Below are 19,656 nucleotides of genomic sequence, written 5' to 3'. Positions count from 1 at the left end.
AGGATATGCTTTGAGATTCACTAGATATCACAAGGGTCGAAACTGATAAATCTGTGAATAGATTTGAAGCGTTATCCTGTAGGCCACAGGGTTGCCGTGTTTTCATTGATATTCTAGTTTCTAGTCCCTAAAGGATTTTTAAAAAAGTTCAAGATACACTAGTTACTACGAAAGCAAACCTAAATAATTTTTATTAACCTATACTGTTGTCAATAATTTTGTATTTTATCTTAAAGAATAAACTCGAGTCATTACGAGGCTGAATTTAACCCCTGTCCGATACTAGATAATTTTATTGTCATATCATTTGAAGTCTAAGGTGAAATTTCAATGTTTCCAGCTTATAAAAATGATTATTCATTATGTAACAGTAACAGACATATGTGTCAGTTTCTAATCCATTTAATGTTTTCTGGTATGAATATTAGACATACCTTAAATTTTATATTTTGATGGAAATTAAGATAAAAAATTAAATTTACATGTTCACAATTAAATGTTATCACTTCAGAATACATAAAAAAAAAAAAAGAAAGAAAAATCCAAAAAAATAATAAATAAGATAAAAATAAAAAAAAAAAACATTTAGCTGCTTAATAGTTATATTAACCAAGTATGTACTAAAGGTTGTAATGGATAACCGGCTCCAGTTATAGATAAAGTTCCTTTGTGATAATAGTTCTAGGTGGACCGTCCCTAATAATCTGTGCCTTAATATTTGAATATCAATCCCTATCCACCTTTTTTGTTTTTTTAATTGACTTAAAAATGCCAATATTGATCTTCAACAATCCTTTAAACATGCTAACATTGTATTGAAGATTTATGTCTTTGACAAATTCAACAAAAAAATACTTACAACATAACCCTGGCACATCCCTATTTTAATTTTAAGATTACTGAGAAATAGTTTAGTTAAATCTTCCTCAATGCTTTACTTTATCACAGAAATTTGTATCCATTTATTTCTTATTTTCTTAATGCTTCTTTCTTCTTAACACAGTCAAAGGATTTTATAAAGCTAGTAGTCTGCATTATTGTTCTCCTTTTTTTTTATAGAGAATTGAAATTCAATAAATAAAAGCCACTAGTCAATTTTGCATGGATGTCACAACCGGTATTGTTCTCAGAAATTAGATTTTCAATAAATAAGCAATATTTTCTAATGATTGATGAGAGATTAAAATTTCTCAACAGTTTAAACTCAAATCAAATTAACACCTTTTTAATTATAATATAAATGGAATATCGAACTTTAGTGAATAAAAACACAAGAAACATAAATTACATTTAGTTTTTGAGATGTAACATAATACACAATTAGCAGAACACATTCTAAAGTACTACACTATAATTACACTCATTAATATTTTGTTATAAAAAAAAGATAGACTGTAACTGAATTTGAAGGAAATGATTGGGGATGCAGACAAAAATAGTAACTGTTTATTTACCGACAATTCACCCCACTTTGCAGGACTTCATAAGGGCTAAATAAAGAACAAATCAGAAGTGGTTCTGATTTGTTCCTTATTTAATTATAAGTATTATATTTTTTTTATTTAGTCTTTCTTGAGCTTTATTCTCATCTTACTCTCTTAGTGTGTACAATTTTCGCAACTTTTCTATTTTTACTTCTCCTGTTTATTTTAAATCTAATAGTCTATGTTACTTCTTTTTTATATTTACTTATTATTGTACAACCTATTTATAGTCTTGTATCTTTTTTAGCCCTAATGAAGTATGGTGAAATATTGGCAAATAAATAGTTGCTAACTATTTTTGTTCTCTTTTTGACCACACGACCGAACATATCCTTGATAATTATGTTTTAATGTCATAGGTAGTGTTTATTTTTAGGTATGAGAATGTGGTTTTTGAAGGAATGAAAAAGATATTAAAAAAAAAAATAGACCATACACATATAACAAAATAAAAGTTTTATTTGAGCAAATAGAAATAAATTCTAAAGACTAGAAATAAAATTAAATAAATTATTTGTAAGTCAAATAACATAAAGCAAATAGTTTTTAAACACTTTCATTCTAGTATCTATACCTGTGGTAACTTAAATTTCTGTTTCTTAATTTACCTCAAAGTCAAATAATACAAAGTAAATGTAAAAGAGAGTAAAAAAACAAAACAAAGTAAATAGTTTTGAAACACTTGCTTAAAATAAATTTTTTCTTTCATTCTAGTATCTATACCTGTGGTAACTTAAAATTTATTTTTCTTAATTTACCTCAAACTCAAATAATACAAAGTAATTGTAATAGAGAGTCAAATAAAACAAAGTAAATATAAAAGAGAGTCAAATAAAACAAAGTAAATGGTTTTGAAACACTTGCTTAAAATAAAATTTTCCTTTCATTCTGGTATCTATACCTGTGGTAAGTTAAAATTTATTTTTCTTTATTTACCTCAAAGTCAAACAACACAAAGTAAATGTAGAAGCAAGTCAAATAAAACAAAGTAAATTGTTTTGAAACACTGGCTTAAAATAAAATTTTCCTTTCATTCTGGTATCTTTGGTAACTTAAAATTTCTGTTTCTCAATTTACCTCTTCTTTAGGAAACATCTTAGTTTTATAAAATACTTCATTACACTTCTTTTTAAGGCACACAAATTAATGAAAACAATTAGAAACTTAGCTTCAATTAAAGAGTGCTTTATGTTTTTTCCCCCTCAAGTGCCTCCTCAAGTGACTAGGTATAGCAGTCTTAAAATGGCAGAATTTACATTTGTATGGACGGTCATTTGAATGACATGCTGTTAAATGTCTTTTTAAATTAATATTGTATCCAGTTTTGTAGTTGCACAATGTACATTGGTATTGTTTCTCGCCATGCTTAGAACTCATGTGTCTATATACATCGGATATGTACGTTGCCTTGTAATCACATAATAAGCATTCAAAAGTCTTTAGTTTAGACCTTTTCTTGCCTTTAGGATTTTTAGAGATTGGTTTGTGTTTATTATTCATATGCCTCTTTAAGTTACGAGCTTCTACAGTTCGAAAATCGCAATAAAGGCACTGGAATGGTCTTCTATTAGTATGATGCCGTAGGTTGTGTATTTTTAATAAATCACTGCGTCCAGCCTTATAATCACAAAGGAAACACTGATAAGCCTTGTATGAATGTAATGCTAATTGATGTCTAGTCAAGTTACAATGAATGGAGGTTCTGTAATCACACAGTACACACTGATATTTTCCTTCGCATTGTTTTGTTTTCCATAAGCATGGCTGATTTTTTTGTTTTCGTAAATGTTGAAGGTGTTTACGTTGAATGTGTAATCTGAGATTTTTAATCCTGCTAAATCCCAAACTGCAGTGGTAACAAGAAACCTTTTGATCTGAAAATTAATGCAAATCTTCCTTAGAAGTTTCTAAAATTGTGATAATAAATTATTCATAACTTAACCTAGTAAATAACTCTCTCATTCTTACTCTATCTATAGAAATTTCAAATTAAGTTGAATTTGATGTTTTTGAAATTGATGTATTTTCTTAAACATTTATATCATTATAAAGGTTGAACATTTATCTATTAGTATTTAGCTATTTATTCATAACTAGTTTTTTTATATGATCGTGATAGTGTGGATTAATTGAAAATTAAAAGTTTTAAAAAAATAGGGTGTGTTTGATCTATAATTAATGACCTGGGCAGAATAGCCTGCAAAACAATTTTAAATTTTGATGAGGTGAGAATTTATATTTGAAGAGTGTCCTGGAGGATGGCCGAAACGTTGGACTATTGATGTAATAAAAAGTGTTGAGACTATACAAGGATACAATTTGATTTATTTAATAATTTATTTATTTTTTAGGATTTACAAATTCTAAAGATATATATTTATCTTTTGAGGATATGGAGGAGGGTTATCTTTTTTAGTCTTAGTCATGACTAATACCATGGTATTAAGGTCATTATTTTATCTATTTTTGCTTAATGTAGCAGTTTTTTTTTATTCCCCTTCCTTGCCATTTCTGGCATACGGGGGATATGTAGTAGTTGAACGAGTGAAGCCCACTGTGATAGGTAACTGAGTCGGCTATTTTAAACATAGCACTTTGCTTCTCAATTTTACTATTATTTACTTAACTTTGTTTAATTAACAAAAGTTACAACTGTAAAAATTATGTTTGATACATTCTCTTAAAAAATATTATAGATTCTAAAAAGAATGAGGTGTTTGAAGTTAGTAACAGCTAATATTCATAATCATTTCTAAACCCAAATAAAAAAGTATTTATAATCTTATATTAAATTAAATAAGTAAATATAAGCCAAAACAATAAACGATGAGCATAAAATGATAAACTAAAGAAACTATAACAATATTTATATTATTTTTTTATGGGAGCCTTACATTTTAATAAGATATACCTTTGCTATCTGTCAGCATTGAACTGTTCACTGTATTTTCCTGTTCATTAAATCCTGAAACAATTCATAATAACTTATCACCACAGACATGATTTTTACCATATACAATAAAAAAAACTATTATAAACAATTATTTATATTATGTATGTTATAATCAAAAAATCTTTAAAAAGAAAAAATGAAATAATACTAATAAAAATAAGTTATTGTGCTAATAAAAATGTTTCCTTTAAAGAGTTCAGGATATAATCTCATTCACCAATGTATATATATTTAAAGAACTGTTTAGATTGTTAAAAACAATAAGAATTCCAGTAAAACATTTCTACGAAATAAGTATCATTCCTGTATATTTTTATACTTTGTATTCTAGAATAATATTGCTTAAGAATTATTATTTTGGACTCAGTAGACCCTAAAAATGTAAAATTTAAATTAAAATACACTAGAATCTCAATGTTTTGTATCCTAGGAATTCTTTTATCTTGCTGATTCATACAAATTTGCTGGTCCCATAAAAATGCTGTTAACTTAGAACAAAAATATGTTTTAAATATGTATATTTATTCTTTTCTTTGATGTTTCAAGGATTGTTTCCATCTTCAGCATTATATAATTTAGTTTGTTTAAAAAAAAAAAAAAAAAAATCATCTACAATTTTATGCAATTGACCTTTAGAGGCAATTATAATTTTTTAAAAAGTAATGGTCATTTAATGTAACAAATTAATAAAATAATTTTATTAAAAACATGGCTAAATGTAAATGATAACAATTTTTTTTTTTTAAAGGAATTGATTTACGAAGATCGAACAATCCTTAAAAGTTACTAAACATTTAGATGATTCAAAATGTCCTCTTTTATGGAATAGCTTTTTTTCAAAATGAAGACTCTCCCATAACTTTTGCAGATTTCAACCATCATAACAGTGGCAGGGACCCTAGCTCACAAGGATATTGACTATGTTTGGGAACGTTCACGAAGAAGGCGATGGAAAAAAAAGTTAATGAAACAATTAGTCCTAAAATGACATAGGTAAAGAGTGTTAAGGCGCCATCTTAGCAACCTTGGTTCAGGAATGTTGCTGGTTCGAATCCAGTCTAGGCTGTTTGAATTTATTTTGTGGTAGATCCACAGAATGAATTTCAACTTTCCCATACTTTTTGGAATAGCACCGTAATCTTAGGGTAATAAATGATCAATTGGCTTAATTGAGAACAATGTAATACTTTTATCAATACATTTATTTTTAAATCTAAATCATACAAAGATACTAAAAATAAACAACAAAATCTCAACTCACCAGATATAGCAGAAAATTCGTCATCAACTTCTTGTTTCATCTCCAATTTAATGCCTATATTATCCATACCTAAAAGTAATTAAATGTTTACGATATGATTCAAATATTTCATAAATAACCACTGAAATTTTCTTACTTATTACATAACTGTCATTGATAATGTTCACCCTTCCTTACATCAAATCTTTTTCTACCTTAGAACAAGAATAGAAATTTTAAAAATATAAAATAATATTTCATTTTACAAATAAAATAATAATATTAACATTTTACAAACTGATTTCTTTAAAATTCAATTAATTAATGAATATAGAGGTATTCTCATTTTGTTGACCTCATTCAAGTTTTGATCCATTAGAGCTTAAACTCAATAAGTTAAGTTTCATATGGAAATTTTCTCATTACTATACCATGAAGAGATATTTCTCTAAAGTAAAATTTCAAAAATGAAAATATTAAAGAATAATTTTATTTTATAATTGCTTAAGCCACTAAAATAGCATGTCCCACTCTCAGTTTTTTAGTTTGTTAACTGTACATTTTTTCAATTGTTATTGCAATCAATACAAGTGAAATTTATTTTTACACCTTTATCCAGTCATCCCTTCTTGCTGCACAGCTGATGGATACTAATCTTTTTCTTAGATCTTTCAACTACAATTCCATCTAACCAAACAACTAATTCCATCTGTTTTCTCATGGTAAAGGTAATTCTTCTTGGTGTCCTTGCTTCATTCATTTTCAGGACATGTCCCAACCATTTCATGCACTGAACTCGAGTGAAATGGTAGATAGCTATATCGCTGTACATTAAATCGTCCTCCTTGTTTGTTCTTAGGTGGAGAGGTCCTTCCTACCGTTTAGGCCTTACTATCCGTCTTAGGATTTTCCTTTCAAAGTGATCTATTTGTTTTGCAGATGCCATTGTAAGGGTCCATGTCTTGCACACATATGTGACAACAGGCTGAATCATAGTCTAAAAGTGGTTATACATCACACAAATAGTGTTGATCATCCTGCAATGACATCATCAGCAAATGCAAGCAATTGAGTCATCCTGTGAAATATTGTTCTCCCATTATCTGATTTCTACCCTTCTCATGGTAGTCTGAAGAACAATATTAAAAAGGAATATGTCTAATAAGTCACCCCGCCTAAAGCCCGAATCAACTGAAATGGAGTTGTCAGTAGAGATAGATAACTTAATTTTAATTGAACAACATGAAATGTATAAAATGTGACTATGATCGTTTTTTCCCTGTATCTTTCAAATGTATACAAAAATCAAGGACATTGGAAAACAGAACCTACTAATCACTGGAGACCAGTTATCAACTTCTTGTTTTATTTCCATTTTAATATTTACATCTTCAAAACCTAAAAAACAAAACATAAATTTTAATATTTGGTATTTTTATTTAAAACATGAATGTTACTTGTTTGTACAACAATAAAATTAATAAAAACTTTCATTCCACTCCACAAAAATAAAACAGACAAAAAAAATAACTATAAGAGCATAATGCTGGTCACCATATAAAATGGTTTTAATGAAGGTTGGACATTCCCTGAAATAAGAAAATGTAGAGTACTAAGAGCTAAAATTAATCTTCTTTTGAATTAACTATTTATCAAATCGAGGATCCTATATAGTTAATACTATTGCAATGTAGCATTTCTTTATAATGAGGTGTAAATAGTTGACCGTAGATTGATATGAGAAGATAGTCAGGCGAGCGGTCAGCAAGGATATACAAATAAATTTTAAAAAATAAAAGGAAAAATACATGATTAAAAAAATCTTTTTTAGTATAAAAACATTGAGAGATGGTTAATTCTTTTAAATAAAAAGATAATTTTTGTTTACTTGTGTATCTTTGCTGACCGCTCCCCCAATCATCTTCTTCTCATAGGACTTATTTAATCCTTTCATAGTACATAATTATCCTTTTTTTTAGTACTAAAAACATTGGAAGATGGTTAATTATTTTAAATATACAAATTTAGAGATCATTTTGGAGAAAACATTGGCATTTAAGCCCTGTTATATATCATAGTTTTGCTAATTATTGATACTAATTTCTATCGACACAGTAAATCAATGCTACTCATTAATCTACCTCTACACTTTTAAGACTTTTTCATTCGACAATTTGCCTCATTAATTACACTTTTTTTTATACCTATTACAATAATTATAACTTATCTAATTTTCTCAGTGAAGAAGTTTTTTTTTGGTGTTATTAAGTTACTAATCGACCATTTGAATTTCTTTGTCATTAAATGAAACAATCATTATTGTTTGACATGTATAATGTCATAAATCCAAATCTTCAGCATGTTACACTTAATTTATATTCATTTTATTTGTTGAAAGGGAAAAACTTAATAATGTAATAAGGGGGAAAATGGCGCAAGGAGTGAAAAAAGTGAACATACTAGATATTGGAGACAAATTATCAACTTCTTGTTTCACCTCCATCTTGCTGGTTACATCCTCGATACCTAAAAAAGTAATTTAACTTCATTAAACATTTCAATATGCAATAAATAGTTTCTATAATATTTTTTAGACTTGTTTTATTGTCTTGATTCTTCAGAAATTTCTTCTGTTAGGCTGATAAAAATTATGGCAGATTTAGCATATTAAATGAAAAACAAAACAAAAACTAATATTTAAAAAAACTCATGATTGATTAAAGTGGTCTAAAAATCATTGATTTTTTGTCTGATTTGAAATTAGCAACCAAAATATATATTATATATTTATAAACATATATTTTTTGTAAGAAGTGGGTCAGGATAAAAAAAAAGTGTTACAGTGAAGCCGGCATGAACCCAGGAAAGTAGGGTAAACATGACAAAACTCCACAACTAAGCTACTGCCAATAACTCAATAACGATTGTAGGAAAATTCACAAAAAGCTTAACTTTCTAATTTTTTCTCCTATCAACACAAAAACATTTATATAAACAAGCAATATTTTCGAAGTTAACACAAAAATTTCTGAAGGATAATTTCTGCTAAAATCAAAAATATATTAATAATCTTCAGTTGAAAGTATAAGAAATGAAATGGAATACTAGCATTCAGTATTCTTTGATTATTTGTTGTTTAGCCGTAAGATATGGATAATCTATTTTATTTATTGATACATTATATTTCTATACCATACACCTGAAATTCATCAATGATTAAAAAACTTTTACAAGTTCAATTATGTTAGTCATAAGAAGCTGTCATGAAAATCAATTTTAATGGGTTTACATAAGCTGACAATATATAACATAAGGATAAGATGGTCCAGATGGCAATCGAGAAAAGGATAACAAATTAGAAACAACTGTTTATTGCAAGTTAACACCAAATCACATTGAAGGTCTTTATCAACTGTAAATAAACAGCATATTCCTAAAATAGTAAAAAATGATAAATGTGAAATTGTATAAATTTAAAAGAAATAAAAAGGAAATTGAAAAGAGCTAATACAGTAATCAATTCTAAACTGACACAAAAAAAAACAAAAACAAATTATACTACAAAAATAATAGTGCATAATAAACAAATGTAATAATAAATATATAAGATGAAGGAATAATAGGGCAAAAAATCAAATAATGAAACCAAAGTAAAAGTACAGTATAACTCACTTATAAGAAACAGTTATAAGGAAATCTTAGATATGAGTCAGCATTAAGAAGAAAGTTTGATCTCCAAGTATATTTAACCGAATATAAAAAAAAAAAATATTTACTCGAATACCAACTTTGGTTTAGGAGTTAGTAAAGACAAAGAAAAACACAGCAAAATGGATTAAATTCTAGTAGACTGATTCAGCAACAAGTGAAATGCCAAACTATTACTTTTAAAAATTCATTCAGAGACAACAAAACAAGCTCCAAAACACCTCCAATGTGTCAACTACCATGGAGTTCTATTTCATTAAAAAGTAAACTGAATGGGTAATTATAGAAATTGTTTGTTAGAAATATCATCGCTGTTACATAAAAATCTGCTTACACTAAATAAGTAAATTTGAAATGTGATGAAACATCAAATCTTTTTGCCAGCACAATGTTTAAACAGGTAGCATATGATAACACAATATCATGAACCATTTCTTTAGTTTCCGAGCAAATATTGTTTTATAAATATTATAATGAAAACAACTTTGCCATAAAATCCGATTTTAACTGGTTATGTTGACAAGCAATAAATTAATGTAGTTATAAAATGAGAAGTCTAAGTAAAACAAAAAAAAGTTATAATTAATGAGCTCTTTCAAGGCAATTTTAGAATAGCTGGAATCTAGTTTAACAACATGACATAATTACCTGAAAACGGCATTATTCAGTAAAATAAAACAACTGAACATCAATTCTTAAAGGAATCAATTTCCTCAACCAAGTAATTCAAATCTCACTATCAGTTTATAGAACGGCTCTTTCCAATACAAAGAGGTATTAAAATGATTTCGTCTACTTCAAGCATTGGCTAAAAATAGTCATTTCTAATGAAAGTACGTGCTGAAAGTATACCTTTTAAAATGGGAATATGATCGTTTTAATTGGATAGTGTAAAATCAATTTTCGTATTTTATTTCCTTTCTCTTAGCTAAATTAAAAACTAATAACGTCAAATAAAAATTAACTAAGAGTAGTTACATATTTTATAATAGATTATACAATATCAACAATTTATATATATGAAAGTACAAATATGTGTTGTGGTTGTGTAAGTATGTTGACGAAATTGGGTAAGATATTGTTTGGCACAAGCATAACACCAGTAACAGTGACGTTCAGGTATGAATAGGTATATTATCTAACAGACACCTTCAATTGAAAATTCATCAAGTTGCATATTATATTTGATTACTGAATTGGATAATAATATAAGGCTCCTTTTAGGAGTGATTTCACTACCCTTGCCCTCAACGAAATATATAACTTAATAGAATCAGTGTAGATTCCATATCTGTCATACTAAGAAATGTAAACGCACTGAATCAACTAGGGCTGAACCATATTTATATTTACATGAGAAGCGGATTGACGCATTAATAACAGATTTGACACCACAGTTTGAATTTCACAGCGATGATTACAGAACTAATAACCCATCCAATTCACAACTTATAACTCACATGGAGAAACCGCTGTTTCTATTAAAACAACAAAAAATCAGAATACTTTACAACTATCTATAATACTAGGTTTCAAAGCTATCTTACTCATCACTTGCTTCCTCACTTCCTCCCTTCGATGTAAGACTTGGCACCCACAATTTTTGGCCATTTTTTTATCATCTGATTTACTGAAGAAGAGGATTACAGCGCTAAAGGTCGATCTTTGGGGTAAAAATTATCTAGACTAAGAAGGGGAGTCCATTTAGTGTAATCTACGAGCTCGCATTATACACAATATCTCCTAATTTGCCTACTTGCTTAACTTTCCGACAGAAGATATCCTGGTCATTTAATACTTTCTTTTCTAAAAGACTCCTAACTGTATCTCATTTTATATATTCGAGCTCAGATCATTACTTTATTGCTTAACGAGCGAAAAAAAAAATAATTTGAGGAGACTATAGAATGTTTTATTGGTCGTTTATTTTTGCATTTTTTTTTTCGTTGACATCGCTTGGGCTTGTATGTCGATGAATCAAAGGTAATAATTCCAAAGTGAAAAATTCTTCATCTGAAAAACCGTTCCGAAGAGTCATCTTGGTTACTACGAATCTAGACGAATAATGATGTTCACACGAATTTGTTGCTTCACAATTCGCAGCTTTCCTGTCTCAGTGCACGAAAGGCCCTATTTATAGATAATCTCGCAAATAATAATGATTTACAAATTTAAGAAAATAGGTGCGAACAGTAAACAAAACAAAATTAAACAAAAATATAATCAAATTCAAACCACTTGGAAAGAAAACGAAAGTTTCATGCAACGATAAAGAAGAAGCGATACTATAGAATGAATAGATGATGGACTTGAATCTTAGAAACCTGCCAAACACCAAGTTCGGTTTCCAGTGCTTCTAAAAAATATTGTTCGATCAAGATTAATATATTACAAAGAGGTTGCAAACAACGTCATAAAAATACAAGGTTCAAGCATTAAGTTTTCGACTAGACTTTCATATTCATTGCTACAATATTTCATCACTGACATTGTTTTATTAGTCGATATGTGCATAGCCAGCCACAGACGGTGCGGTGCGGAGCACTCACCTCTCCCGCCCACCCCATATCATCAACAAACCCAATCTAGTTGTCTTACACTCTATAAACCTAGTCTTGCCTCGTCAGTCGATTTCCGTAGTTCCATTATTTGTTATTTCCTTTGCGACTCTAAGATATAACTTTAATTTCGGTATATTTCTTTTCGAGGTCTGGTGCGGTACCGTCCATCAAGCTGTTTTTTAAGTTATTTATTTTTTACCAGACAAAGTATAATAGAATGTCGGACCTGCTGGGAGTGGGGTTGCTCTGTGGGTAAGACGTTATGCTATTAACTCCAAGGATTCCCATCCAGCTGTAGCAGATAATTATTTATTGTGATACTATGTTCTTATATGTTCTGATACTTGGTTCCATCCAGCTCGTATTATAAATGGGTACCCTTAATTGGGAGGAAATGTGGCAGATGAACATGATCTTAACAAATCACTTCTTTGTATAAAAGTAGTTCAAGAAACAATGCTTCCTTACTATGTACTGGATCCCTGACCCTTCATGTGCTGTAACGGTGCAGATATATATTTATAAGGCCGAATCTGCACTTGTGTGCTTTGTTTTGAATTTTTTCCTTGTATTTGGTCTTTAAGAAAAAATGACTTTATTATTTTTATTTATAACAGTTTTGTTTATTTATTTTGCTAAAATCCACAAAAAAATATACATAGTAATAATAATAAAGAAGTAATATACATAGACTGTTTAATTAATATTTTCAAGTGAGTGTTCTCTCGATTGAAGTTATACTACGAATAGTGAGTGAAGTAGCCTCATGGCCAACCATATGGAGACCAATACTCCAATGGCTTAACGGAGTATTAGAAAAATGATAATATGATTATTTACTTTATTTAAACCTGAAATAAGCTCGAAAGTAATCAATTTTAGTGGTCCGTACGTGAAGCTGACGGGATTTGTATTCCACCACTCTTTGTAATGATGCATCATTGAATAGCAACTAGGTCCTAAATCCAAATTAATGATCTGATATGTACGTATTTCTTAATACATCAACAGGTCTTACATATATATTGTTATCAAATAATGGGAAGATTTTAGGAACATACAGGAAGTTCGCTGATTGTTCGATATGATGCGGTTTTGTCATTATATAGTTTGAGAATCATTATGATATATATACTTGGAAATTGGGAATTTAGTTTTCCTGATCACGTGATAATTTAGAATACTAACCCCTAGAGCTTTCGTATGCTGGATCCACACTTTTGCCACTTACCGCAAATCCAAGGCTTGTACGAATACTAGGTTAATAAAGGAAGAAACAAACGTCGATGTACATATGTTTATGTGTTCTTGTGACTTGTCGTCTATTAAATTCAATTTACACTATTTTAATTACAAAAAGGAACTCAGTAAAGATAGGAAAAATGAAAGGAAACGTAAATATTAGCTAAGTAGGTGTTAGATGATTAAAAGCCATAGAAATAGTACTGCATAAGCTATAAATTCAACTTTCGTTCTCGAATTTTTATCCAATACTTGTTAATTTAACTACCCGTTTTATTAAATAAAACGAGAATTTTCTTATTTGTGGCATGATCTTCAAATCGACGAGGACCACTCCTATTTTCGAATGAGAAAGGAAACATTTCGATACATTCTTGACAACATTTCTTCTAAATTATGTTTCTAGTCCATTTATCACTCTTCCTTCACACTCGTCCGCAACTAAATCCCAGCAGAACGGTTTAGTTTAGTGGATACTAGTTACAGCGACACAACGTAGTTTGAGTGATCAATGCACCCAACAGGTGATCCTTAATTTTAATTTATCTCTAGAATTTTATTTTTAACGTATTATTGCCATCTGTCGTTCTGAAAAACGTCTACCTCAGTATAACCATACTGAGAAAAAACATAATAACTAAAACAATGACTAGTCCACAAGCCACCTAGAACAAAAAATAGAAAATCACTGACTTAGGAGGATTATATTGCCTAAGATATGACAACTCTCAGTTTCATGGTTTCGGTAATATCTTAGATAGTTCCAATTGTGATCAATATAACAAAGAACCCTAAGGTAGATTTTGTCTTCAGTATACTCCGAGAATTAATGACTACACCCTGGAGAGTGCCTTGGGAATTGAGGTTATATCGATGGTTCTAGAGCATACATTGTATCCAACTTGAGTATTTTTGGACATTGTTGAAGTATTTGACCGGATTCGGAATCGAGTGCTTCTTTTTAAATTAAACTCAAGACGATACTTCCATTTCTGTCACATTCGTCTACCATTTTGTTTTATAATTGCTTAAATTACATTTAATCTTCAACATCTAATGGGTTTTCCAGTTTATCTGGAAAACACGTGGATTCCATAGTACATTGTACGTCATCTCGGTCTGACATTTGGACAAAGTCACTTCTTTCGGATCATATAAAACTAAAACATGAACAGAAATGAACAAATACAGTTACATGATTCTGAATTGAATGGAGCAAATAGACTCATTAAAACATTCAGGCTGGTTTTCATAACTGTAAGTAAAGCTTCTTAGTAGGTCTCCTACATTTCTTTACATCTAACCTCCACATTGACTATTAATGTACAAAAAATGAATGACTAAAAAAGATTCCGTGATGACAGATTAATACACTAAAAAAATAAAAATAAAAAAATACATGACAACATTCTTACCCGTAAAAGGCTAAAAAAGGCTCCTAATATAACCATGATTGTAGGAATGACGCCAGTGGAAGGTGCCGCTCCTTTTTATACCTCTCTTGTCACTGTGATACACTTTATTCATCCAATTCAATGTTTATCACCATAAAAATTGCCAGGTAAATACATTTTTTATGTTAAAAAAAAGAGAAGAGAACTGTTAATAGAGTAACATTGGCAAAACATACACTGATGAATTTCAAATGGTGGTATTTGAATCATTGTTTCCTTGCTATGTCGCAATGACGATCAAAATTTAAATTTAAGTTCTTTAATTATAATTTCGTCCTTCCATGCCTCTCGGCTGCATGGATTTGGTAATGGTTGCATATCATTCAAATAATGTCGGTTTGCTATCCCTGCTAGTAAACATATAAATTGAATGTTGTCCATTACTATTCTCGTTGTTCAAGGATTTTATATTTTGCAGTATATATAGTTTTGTAATCAAAGAAGATATTAAAGTTATGATGGGTAAATTATTATTAAATTACAAGCTTCATAAAGAGTGATAGTGATTATATTTCTTATAATTTTCTTGTTTATTAAGAAGTAAACATGCTTTCTTAGCAGCTAGCTAACTATTCAGTCTGAATTAATGTTTTCTTGCTCTCAAGATTTGTCAGTACATTTGGGTTGATGTTAGGAAACAGGGTATTGTATAATGTGTCTCTTAGACTTCGGTAGATCATCATTCGAACAAAATATTTGATTTACATGTCCATTCTTCTTCTTTTAATTGGTTTGCCGTATATTTCGCTGCGTTGATTCCAAAACCTCTTTAATACATTTTTTTTTCTACAGTAAATTTTTGAATGTATCTTGTTATTTTAGGATCTGTTGGTAGTTTTCAGAACTAAAACTATGCTTCTACTAATGAGTTTTAAAAGTACTTTTTGGTTCATAGGACATATAATAATTTGGTCCAGCATCAAGGTTTACACAAAACTTAATATTATAAAATTTTGTTTCTTTTAATAGTTTTTGTTATGCTGGGTTTGTCCAGATTTCAATTATATAGGTATTGGAACCGTTTTCGAAAATTTCCTGTGTAAAGTACGGTCTGTAAATTGGTAGAATCCAATATTTTTTATTATGAGTTTTTTCAAAGACTACTTAAAATAAAATGAAAAATATAAGCATTCATGCTGGTTCGTAAATTTATTCCACATAGAACTAGGCATTGATAAGTAATAAAACCAAACTAAGTGTCTTAATTAAACTTAACTAAATATCTAAAATTAAAAAAAAGTAATTACTTTTGAACGACGTGTAATTAGTTCGGATTCGACCTTCAACTCTCTTTGAATCTGAAACCGCTGACGTAAGTAGAGAAATGAAAATTTACTTTTTCATTTTCCAAGGACATATCATCTAATAATAAATAGCAAATAAATCTACGTTTATCATGAACACTTTTAATTTATTAAAAAATAAATTACCCGATAGTTTTGTCTCTGATAACATCCAATAATCTTATTTACGATTTCATAACACATTATGTTTAAATGAAATTACATAAGACATTTATAATCTCAGATCGTTGTCCAATATTTGCTCAGCTACCTTCCCTCAATGAATGGTAGATAGTTGCTTATATATAGTTTAACGCAAGGGATATGTTCTTCATGATCACACCGTCGGTCTAACCTGTTCCATCCAAATGTAATCACACTGAACGCGGGCTTCGTTCGACAGTGTTTTTAAGCTATCTGTGATATTTTTAATATATTAAGGATTAAAAATGGGACCTTCTAAGAAAGCTAATGTTCCTCTAGATGAAGCTTTGGCAATATGTGGTAAGTAATGGGAATTTATGTTTTAACTTTGTAAATTTATAAGGAAGGGTCTTGCAACTTGAGGTGAATATTTTCTAGAAGTGTTTTATAACACTGTTCATTTTTTTTTTTTTTAATTTCCATAAAATTTTTATACATTAAAATACCATGAACAAAAAGAAGGGTACAAAAATGCGGTTTTGGAAATTAAATCGGGTTCATTCCTCGCAAATCCTACTTGAATTGAAATGTAGACCACTGGTATTTATATTAAATACATTAATACATATTTCGTGGTATTTATTATTAGTAAAGTTTCATGTACTATGTGTATTTTTACTGGAAGATCAGTGATTGACCGTGTGTAGTAATAAATGGAAGATGATCCGTTTGCGGTCAAATGAAACTCAAATAGTAATATTTTATTTGAGTCAACTCTGACTTTGACTTAAAGAAATCATAAAATAACAATTTTAATGAATGTACTCGATTTTTTTTTTTTTTACATCCCTTATTAAAATACTCAACAGATGCCATAATTCACAAGGGCTGGAAGCAACTGAAGAAATATAATTAAGAAATAAGAAAATAAAAGAATTATTTGAAATATTGTTGTATTAAATAAATGTGCTTTCATATTCGAAGCAGGACCAGTGTCGACGGTACAGGTATGTGACGCAAAATTAACCATGAAAAATCCCTTTGTGTTTGAGAATGGTGTCAATTTATCAAACAATAAAAATTACAAGTTAATTGAAGAACTGTTTTAAGTTATTAAAAAATAATGCACGTGAACTTTCTGTAATACAACGCCTATATTCAGAAGGCCCTCGCTAAGGGTGCAGAAGGGGCTTGATATAGCCCTTATCCGAAGTGATTATGTTCGGGAAAGCAATAATTGAACAATTCTCATTTTTAACCATCTATTGCTTTCAAATTAATGTTTTTAGCTTTATTTTACATTAGAAGTATTTTTTTTTTTTTTTTTACGGGTTCGTTGGATTAAAAAAAATTCAAGCATTGCAACTTTGAATTCGATTTGAAGTAAAACAGTTCCTGAAAAAAATTGGTCAAAGAAGTGACTTATAACGGGGTAACGTAAAATATATGTACTATATGTCAGAAAGTTTAATTTCCATATATTTTCGCCTGGATAATGACTTACCCATGAGATTACTAAAGTAATAAAAAAAAAATTATATTTGCAATGAGGATTTAACGGTAACAATAGAACACAAATTAGAAACAATACCTTTTTTTTAAGAAATCTTCTACGGCAATTTGAACTTTTGTAACGTCGTTTGTTTTGTTATAGGTGTTTACTTAAGGATCAAACAAAAACAAATCCTGTTAATTGTAGTCACTATGTAAACTCATTGAACATTTTTTTAATGCAAGTAATGACACAATTTCTTTATGTTAACATTTTGGTTTACTTTTATTTAAATTGTTTGTTTCTACTTTCTTATTAGGCACCGGAATATTACAATCTTTATTAGTCTAAAATGTTTATATAAGTGGGTGAGAAGCCTAGTTAAGAGTACAAGTGGCGACTCAGCTAATAATTTTTTTTTTTTGCTGTCTACTCGTGTTTAAAATAAATTTACTCTTCATTATTGACTACATTATGGAATTTAGTTTTAATACTGATATTTTTTTTTTTAATCTTTTATTTCTCACTGTCAACATTGATGAAAGCGTTAAATTTATGTCGAAACATCGTGACAAATAAAATAAGTTTCTCTTAATTGTGTTCTTCATTTCGCCATCGATCAACACCATTTCCTATTAAATCTATGGTCGACAATAAAATAATAATTAAAAATACAGTTACTAGCATAACTGTTGCTTTTACCCCCCCCCCCCTCCTTTACGCCTAAACTTAGTAATCTTGAATTTTCAGTCCGAAATATTATTAATTAGGCACTAATGATGTATTTATTTTAAGATAAGAACACACCAATGTTGAGTAAACATAATTTCAATTAAAATAATTCTGATTTCGAATTATAGAAATAAAATTATGAATACAAATAATAAAAATTGGTAATTGCAACCAGTCAATGAACTACTGTAGTTGTAATCGTGGTCCTCTGTTGAACCAATGTAATTCCAAATTATTATGAAAATTGAATTATTTTTTGCTCAACACTGTTGTACACTGGCAATGTGTCATGAATACAACATGGTAGAATGTTTACTTATTAGAAATAATTATAGTAAATATTTATATACTAGTATGTATTTATTAAAGTATTATAAACTAATGCTTTAATTTTGGGTGAACTAGTATCCAGTGATTAATCACAGTTAATTTGTTTAATACCAATCTCACAACCTACAACCTACAAAATTATATTATTTATTCCTTGATATATTAGGTCAAAAATTAAATTGTTATTGTTTTGACAATTAAATCAATGAATCATTATAGTGAATTAATGATGACACTAGAAAACTAAAGATATAATAACACAGTGACAGTAATATAAAGGATTCAATTCCTAATCCTAGGTAAAAGTTTAAGTAAAATAAGCTGAATTTTCATTTCATCTAGTCATCTTGTTAGTTGGTGACTAATAGAACATGTGAATCCTGCCTTTCTTCCCGCCCAGTTTCAAAAGAGTTCTTCACGGAATAATGGGGGAGAAGAGAAGCGCCCCTCTGGATAATTTGAACACTCCAAAAGTTGCGAAATTTGAGAACGTACTTCCAAACTGCCAAAGCTGTAACTTTTTACCAAAAGAGTTGTCATAATTTAAATTTAATACTCATTTTTCTGGTACTAAGAAATGGGAATTTTATTAGTACTACATACTTATTTTATTTTTTTTAATCGGGACCGCTACAACCCATGAAGGGTCAGGGTTCAGTACTTTGAAGGGAAGTACTGTTATTTGACCAACGGTTGTGCAAGGAGGTGATTTGGTCACAATCACACTCCACCGCCAGTTTTTTATCCAATTAAGGACCCAAAGGTACATCCCCAGTAGGACAAAAATTACGTGTTGAGTATGTCTTGATTGCCATACCCTACGCAATCCATAGGTCATTTATGGCATCTAAGTGCCAAACACATTTTTTTTTTTTTGCGGCTCCTGGGCCAATATTGTAACCCCCGCCTACAGCGGACCCAGCCCAACCCCTTATAATGCCATGTGGCAAAGGAAGGGCACCAGTTACATGTTTATATACTCAGGTGTATATTAATATTGTTATATATATTTTTTCAAGAAAGGAGGTTAAAT

The 19,656-nt window shown here is 29.3% G+C and overlaps 2 protein-coding genes and 1 non-coding gene across 6 annotated transcripts in view; 1 reads left to right on the top strand and 2 right to left on the bottom strand.

Moving 5' to 3' along the window:
- Positions 1-1,923: 1,923 nt before the first annotated feature.
- LOC106678229 (zinc finger Y-chromosomal protein) lies at positions 1,924-10,191 on the bottom strand. Of its 4 annotated transcripts, none has more exons than XM_014416627.3 (6): positions 10,034-10,191; positions 8,138-8,203; positions 7,010-7,075; positions 5,699-5,767; positions 4,396-4,449; positions 1,924-3,358 (listed from the first exon to the last, which is right to left on the bottom strand). In XM_014416627.3, exons 1-6 carry the CDS (start codon positions 10,044-10,046, stop codon positions 2,655-2,657), a joined length of 972 nt encoding a protein of 323 aa, XP_014272113.1. In that variant the 5' UTR covers positions 10,047-10,191; the 3' UTR covers positions 1,924-2,654. The 4 variants fall into 4 exon arrangements, with proteins under 4 accessions (XP_014272113.1, XP_014272114.1, XP_014272115.1 ...); XM_014416628.3 differs by lacking the exon at positions 10,034-10,191 and adding an exon at positions 9,720-9,842; XM_014416629.2 differs by lacking the exon at positions 10,034-10,191 and having other exon boundaries at positions 7,006-7,075.
- A 6,068-nt stretch (positions 10,192-16,259) lies between these two features.
- LOC106678231 (synaptic vesicle glycoprotein 2B) overlaps positions 16,260-19,656 on the top strand; it is a 19,917-nt gene continuing 16,520 nt past the window's right edge. Inside the window, exon 1 of the mRNA XM_014416635.3 lies at positions 16,260-16,429. Within this exon, the coding sequence (XP_014272121.1) occupies positions 16,375-16,429 (55 nt within the window). The 5' untranslated portion in view covers positions 16,260-16,374. The remainder of the gene's footprint in view (positions 16,430-19,656) is intronic.
- LOC112210292 (U11 spliceosomal RNA) lies at positions 19,289-19,492 on the bottom strand. Its single transcript, XR_002945081.1, has one exon. It is a non-coding gene; the product is annotated as a U11 spliceosomal RNA (small nuclear RNA).

This window comes from Halyomorpha halys, unplaced genomic scaffold, assembly GCF_000696795.3.
Source record: "Halyomorpha halys isolate HHAL.00 unplaced genomic scaffold, Hhal_1.1 Scaffold128.1, whole genome shotgun sequence".
In the NCBI taxonomy this organism is placed as follows: domain Eukaryota; kingdom Metazoa; phylum Arthropoda; class Insecta; order Hemiptera; family Pentatomidae; genus Halyomorpha; species Halyomorpha halys.
Note: the sequence above shows the minus strand (reverse complement) of the source record. Positions and strands in the feature narration are given on the sequence as shown.

What these genes read in the sequence shown, in the direction of transcription:
- LOC106678229 (XM_014416627.3), bottom strand. An exon ending in TAACTGGTCTCCAGTGATTA is followed by an intron (nt 5,768 to 7,009) that starts GTAGGTTCTGTT and finishes AATTACTTTTAG; the next exon opens with GTATGGATAATATAGGCATT. An exon ending in CGAATTTTCTGCTATATCTG is followed by an intron (nt 4,450 to 5,698) that starts GTGAGTTGAGAT and finishes GAATTGTTTCAG; the next exon opens with GATTTAATGAACAGGAAAAT.